This window comes from Suncus etruscus, chromosome 7 (genome assembly GCF_024139225.1).
Source record: "Suncus etruscus isolate mSunEtr1 chromosome 7, mSunEtr1.pri.cur, whole genome shotgun sequence".
In the NCBI taxonomy this organism is placed as follows: Eukaryota; Metazoa; Chordata; class Mammalia; order Eulipotyphla; family Soricidae; genus Suncus; species Suncus etruscus.
In genome coordinates, this window is record NC_064854.1 from 112604634 (window position 1) to 112611603 (window position 6970).

Genomic DNA, 6970 nt, shown 5'->3' on the forward strand with positions numbered 1-6970 from the left:
CATTTCCATTCTCTAAGCTCTCCTTTTTCATTTTTTATATATATTTCCTGCACCATTTGCATTGAGGCCCCATTGAAAAAAAAAAAAAAAGAAACATATATAGGTCCATCCACACCTTTTCATTTTATTTGTAAATTGTTTGGTATCAGCGGTGATGCGTCATGAAACCTGGTGAAGTTTAAAAGATTAGGTTTTTTTTTCATACTGACACTTCATAACACTGTTCATATGTCTCCGAGTGAGATTTATGAATATATGAGCAGTACTGCAAAATTATACCGCACCAGAGACTTCCTGCACCACAGGGGTGGCAGTCTAAAGTGACACAGCTTCAAGCATTTTTCACAGACAAGAAGCAAAATTTAACCCCCTTAAGGGGAAGTATGATTTCAACAGCTTGAAATGAGCTCATTTGTAGATGCTTTTCTCCCCCTCTCTCATCTTCCATAATTTTTTGGTGTTAAGATTAAAACAGATTGCATAGCCATCATCAGAAGGGCATATAAACTGCCCAGGGTGTAATTTGGCCCTTAACGAGAAACGCTCACTCTTTGTCTCTATCTGAATATCCCAGTAGAATAATTATAGATAAACTTCACTCTAAATTTCTAAAGCTTTTAGCCTGGTACCTAAAATTCTGTCCCAAGCAGATAGGGTCAAGCACTTTCAAAGGTAAGTAGGGAACAGTTACTTCCATCCAAATATCCCCCACAACTTCCTAGATACCTGAGACCAGGTCAACCAACAGAAAATCAACAGAGACAGTGACCTGACTCTCAGCTAGTGAAACTACTGATCAGAAAGGAGATTCAGAGGAGCCAGAGGTGGTCTTTAGGAATAATGTATGAGATTTTCATCGAAGACAAGTTCTGTTTTCAGCGCAGAGTCCAAACAAATCTCTTTTAGCTGATCCGATTTCCTGGGATTTTGTGTCCATTCATGTGTTTGAACTTGGTGCTCTTGAATTCTCTTTTAACCATTTTGCTTTCTCTTGGATCAGAGAAGGGCGTTCAACAAATGCTCCATCTCAGCTCAATAAATGCTTCGTGATGTGTTGGCTGGAGAACTTTTGTCTCTTTTTTCAGCAATGGTACAACAGCTCCATGAACGTGATCTGCACCTGGTTGACGGACCGAATGGACTTACAGCTTCACATTTATCAGTTGAAAACACTAATTAGGATGGTAAAGGTAAAAGAAAATACAGTTATTATACTTTGCAATAGCTTACTGGCAAACTGCTGAACTTTCTAAACACAAATATTAGATGAGTTCGAACACAGTACCTCATCATAGTTAATAATCAAATATTAAATAGAAATTTAATTTTAAAAGGAGCTTGATATTTTATCCAGGCTGAAAAAAAAACACTTGATGTTTTTACTGTGTAAAAAGAGAAAAAAAAGAAAAAGACTTCAAGGGCCATTGTGTCCTCTGCATTAGACTTTCAAAAGCTGGCTTGGTAGGCCCTATGCTAATCACACCAATTACAATTTCACTTCTGTTTTAATTAAATAAAAATATGACACAACTAATTTAATAGAAATATTTACCTCCAGCTATATCTAAATATGTCCTGTGATCATTATCAAGATGCAAATCAATATTGTTCTCATCGTTAATTGAAGTAGTTCCTTTTACAATGCGTGTATACAATCAAATGTAAAAGATCACAAAGGTGAGATAACATACCCCGAAAGTAGCTTTTTTTACCCCCATTCTTGTGTGTGCGCCTTGGACTAATGATAATTATTTCAGTGTGAAATCTCAGTGGTTTACATGAAATAATAAGATCACAGGAGGGGGTAAATACGTTTTTGATCATTTCAGTTTCCATTTGCTGTTTCACCTTAGAGGATTTTAAAACGTTCGAATGCAAAACCTCATTCAAAACAGTCTCTTTCGAAATACTTTAACAATAATCAGTTGCTGAATTTTTATTGCTTAACAGTTTGCCAAAATCCCTCCTCCCTGTCCTTAGTATCCTGCCCACACCCCCACCGCTGCCCTATTTCTTAGTCTTTTGCAGATTAGCACTGCATTTCACTGAAGGTACTCCTCTAGCCCTGCACTAACTTAAAACCAATTACGGTTCCATTGACTGTAATTAAATAGAATTATTATCATCTATATTTGATCTCACAAAGAATACACCCAGGGAAGGTACCAGGCAATAGTGTATTTTAGGACTTAAAAGAAAAATGTTGCGGTTCAGACTCCAGATTGAGTTTGATTTGCATATTTTCTTACCTCCGTTCCTTAAGGCAAGCTTACTAACCAATGCCTTTGGCCACTTGAATTTGATTTGGGGGAATACATATACTCCTTGGAAGATGGATCTAGGAAGAATCCAGCAGGAAAAGACCTGACTAGACATTGTTCACTTTAATATTTTTAAGTAGTCTTCCATTGCTGATATTCCTAAAACAATAATAGGAATGTTGATATTCATAATATTTTATTCATAAAATATAAGGAGAGGATTATTCTTATCCTTGGATATGTACAGTGGGAGACAGAGACAAACAGACATGATCCTCAGGGAAGGGACATTGAAGCATTATCTTCAAAGAAACCCCTTTACTTTTGCCAAAAGTAAGTTAGGCCAGAATATGAGAAATAAAGCAGAATTCACCACTTCTTCAACAGTACATTACTCAGAGGTCTTGTTTCTAAAGAAAAATAAATTCAAAAATGGATTTTCTTTCCTGCTGCTCTTTGGGGGGGAGAGGGACCTTGGGTCACACCCAGCGGCACTCTGGAGTTACTCCTGACTCTGCTCAGAAATCACTCCTGGCAGGCTCAAGGGACCATATGTGATGCCAGGCATCAAACTACAGTTAATCCTGGTTCAGCTTCAGCTGGGTGCAAGGCGAATGCTTGATCCACTGTGCTATTGCTCTATTCCCCCCAAATCCTCCTTTATTAAGCAAGCATTTATTCAATCATTCAACACTGGATAAATATTTGGTAAGCCCCTAAAGATTATAAAAAGGAGGATTGAGGGGTGGGAGCAATAGCACAGTAAGTAGGGCATTTGCCTTGCATCCTACAGATCTAGATTTGATCCCTGGCATCCCATATGGTTTCCCCAAGCCCACCAAGGGTGATCTAGGAGCACAGAAACAGGAGTAAGTTCTCACTACCACTGGGAACACCCCTGCAAAAAATGGAGGATTGAAAAAACTAGATATAGTCCTTGCTAATTTAGTCAGGGTACACTATTCTAGAAGATAATTAGAGATAAACTCAAGTACTTTCTACCTTTCTTTCTTCCCCGCCCCCATCATATTCTCTCAACTGTTGTTATTCTAATTAGCAATGAAACAATTGATTAAAAATTATTTTGACTTGCCAATCATCTACATTTCTGCTCTACACCATGCCTAGCATTTATACGTCCTCGTAAACAGCACTACCCTTGACCTTCATCAAGGTGTAGACATGATTCAGTACAGCTCAGAAGAACTTGCAAATATATCTATAATTAGAGTTATCATTTAAATTAGAGTTGAAACCAGATAACTTTTTTAAGGAAAGGGGGGCTATGATTATTCTTGCTGGATCATGTGATTTAAATGCACAAGGCATTCATCGTACCCATAGTCTTATATTTCTAAACTTCACTGAGCTGGACCACATCTGCCATCATTCTAACATATGATCTTTGATAGCTGATGACTCCATGATTTTTGATGCTATGTTGCAGTAAATACACTATAAAAATGGAACTCCTATTAGGAATGCTAGCTATTAAAGGATGTGATTTTTCTTTTTCTTGTACTTTAGCAAGTATCCCTATCAATAAAAGAAATAAGCAGCAGAATTAGTAGCTGAAATGATATGCAGTGTGATTAGAAGAGTTATAGTTAGAGAGAGACCTTTAAAAAAATCATGAAGTAGACAACAGTCAGATGCTTCTGGTCATATTCAATTAACGCTACAGGATTTTTGAGAAAAACAGTCCCTGGGATACCTAGGAAATCCGAGAGAAATTGCCTGAAGGAACAAAGAAAGAACTTGTGGTTCTGTAATACCAAACCATTGTTCTTGAAAAAGAGCCAATTTTTTTTTCCTTGAAACCATGAAGTTGTGAACGGAATTGATACACTTGTTTCCCAAGGAGATGAGAAATGAATCACAGGCCTGCAACATATTGATGAGGCATTAGCACTCCATCTTCCCCATAATTGTTGCTGCCCGTAATAGGTTTCATATACCAACATACATATGTCTGTCTTATGAATGAGAGAATATGCAGTTACTAGCCTCAAAATTGCTAAAGACCAGACTGCAAAAGAAATGACACAATATCGTAATTTTTCATCCATTATTTATGCATTAGAATCCCTTCTACTGTCTCTCATGTTATATTAGACTAAACTAAAAGACAAAAATCAAACCCCCCCCAAAAAAGAGAGAGAAACCAAAACAATTATGGAACATTTCCCTTTATGGAACTGAATAAACACAGGCTTATGTTCTTTGCTTTGTCTCATCTAATACAGTTTATCCTGTCACCATTTCTCATTTTCTGTCATTCAATGGATCTCAGTTTTCAGCACAAGTGAAATCTAAGCATAGTGGCTTTTCATTTGACAATACAAAAAGTTTAACTCTTAGCTGAAGGCCAGTGTTCTCACACCTATATGTATTTTGTGTCCTTTCCTCCTTTTCCTGATGATGAAATTGCCCTTACCACTAAATCTTTTCCTTCTTAGAAAACCTATAGAGATTTTCGATTGCAAGGAGTCCTGGATTCTACCTTAAACAGCAAGACCTATGAAACCATCCGGAATCGTCTGACTGTAGAGGAAGCCACCGCATCAGTGAGTGAGGGAGGTGGCCTACAGGGGATCAGCATGAAGGACAGCGACGAGGAAGATGAAGAAGATGATTAGAATGAGTAGGCCTAGCGTCTACTAGGACGGAGTCCTGTAATCAATGCATGTCCTTAGTCTGTTAGTTAACCCCGTTAGGGAATTTCTGTCAAATACCATGCCCATGAAGTGTTTACCAAAACAATTGCCATTTTAGCTCTGTGATACCAAGATGAATAGCAAATGTCCTTTGAATCCACAATTTCCAGTTTCCATGTCTATCTGTTTACAAGCAATATGGAGCACCCTTCCTTAAATACTGTTCCTGGAGAATATAGTCTAATTCCTAGGTGTGTCCCTGTTATCAGCAAATTAAATGATGCTTCATTAATGTACTGTGTATGCACTGATGGTAAATGGATGTGAGGGCAAGTTCAAGTATTTTTCCTTTGTTGTTTCACAAATGTGGATGCCAGTTATATAAACAAGTACTATAAATCATGACACATAAAAGAACTTTGGTTTTAAAAAATGAAAGGTAAGGCTCCAAAAACCAACATTGGTTCTTTATGTTCCCTTATAATGATTTATTGAATCCCTAGTATTCTTGTTGACCCAATCCTTCACTTATCCCATCTAGTTAGCCTAAAAGAATGGCTACTGATCAATGGATTGATCCTATTCATTGCCACAGCAAGGGCGATCCTGTCACGAGTTAACATCAAACACAGTTCAGAGTAACTGTCTTCTATCACAGATTATCCTATTAAATGTTACATTTTGCTTTTACGTTTCAATAACTGTGTATGTAAAAAAAAAAAAACCCCTGAATATTTAAATCGCAATCTTAGACTACAATTGTGTTTATAAGATATGGGTATTTCTTTCCATAGATTGTAACCATAATTTAAATTATTTTGTTCCATACTGTTTTTTATATTTGCCCATGTACATTGCATTTTGATCTGTAACTGCATGACCATGGGGTCCTCTGCAGAGCTGTCTCTTTCTGTGTAAACGAGTGGATCCATCTTGCTTTCGCCTTATATAAAGCCTACAGTTAAGAAAGTGTGGCACACTGTGGCTTCTCAATAAATAACTATTCCAATATCCTAGGAAGACATATTCGAGTTTCCCCACCCCCTCTATCTTCTTCGAAAACCAGATATGGAAGTACAGGATGCTGAAGGAATGGAAAACAGGTAATATTCCTAGAGTGGCCTTGAAATTACTAAAGAGGGTCATTTTCAATGGTGGGTCTCTCTAAGACATAGTCTAAAATTCTGCTGATTCACACTCCACTAATTCAGAATTTGTGGGCATTTGGACATGTTGGGCAGATTATGCTTGCATTATAGGATAAATAAGGGTTTGCTAAGCAAGAAAGTAGTGTAAACGAGAGAAATGTTTCTCCTGTAAGAAGAGAAGGCCAACAAACTGTTTTTAAGCACCACTTTAACAGCAGTGTTTGCATTCAAACAAAGTGTGTGCCAATTATATATGATTCTTATATATTTGTTAGAACATTTTACAAGATTCTCTAAGATATGGAGTACTCCTTTAACTCCCTAGTCCTTATTGCCAATATAATCACCTAGGCTTGCAAGAAATCAAACATTTTGTAGCCTTCTCTGTTTTATTCATGTATGTCACAAAATCGGGCTGACCTTTTCTTAAGGGCTGTCTCGAGTTTTAGAGAACTGTCTACTTTTCCCAGGAGACCAAGTAGTATTTCCTGAAGTTGTTCTTTTCAAATCAATCTCTCTTAAAATAATAGCACATCCCAGTCTCTTTGATCATTAAAGTTTTGGGGTGAAAATCAATATTACCTGCCTTTGATGGGGTTACTAGAATGACCCTAATTTATTGAGCTACTTACTATTTGATGTCAGCATTCTGCATGTATTGCTTTGTTTAATCCTCAGAATAACCATTAAAAAAGAGAAGCATTATTACATCCACTTTGAAGCCAGAAAGACAATAACCTAAATGGTTACATAACTCCAGATAGACAGTAATATATAGATAATAGTCTAGAATTGACAGTACCAATAAAGGGGATATATTATTCAGATATAAAAATTTTAATTACCCAACATCATGCAGCTAAGTTAGTGTGACAAAATCAGAATTTAATATACATATATATTA

The 6970-nt window shown here is 36.8% G+C and overlaps 1 protein-coding gene across 4 annotated transcripts in view; it reads left to right on the plus strand.

Moving 5' to 3' along the window:
• The window catches only part of CADPS (calcium dependent secretion activator), a 569958-nt gene extending 564020 nt beyond the window's left edge, over positions 1 to 5938 (plus strand). For all 4 annotated transcript variants that reach the window (XM_049777276.1, XM_049777275.1, XM_049777273.1 and 1 more), the window contains 2 exons: positions 1086 to 1190; positions 4721 to 5938. In XM_049777276.1, the coding sequence (XP_049633233.1) occupies positions 1086 to 1190; positions 4721 to 4900 (285 nt within the window). In that variant the 3' untranslated portion in view covers positions 4901 to 5938. The remainder of the gene's footprint in view (positions 1 to 1085; positions 1191 to 4720) is intronic.
• Positions 5939 to 6970: the final 1032 nt, after the last annotated feature.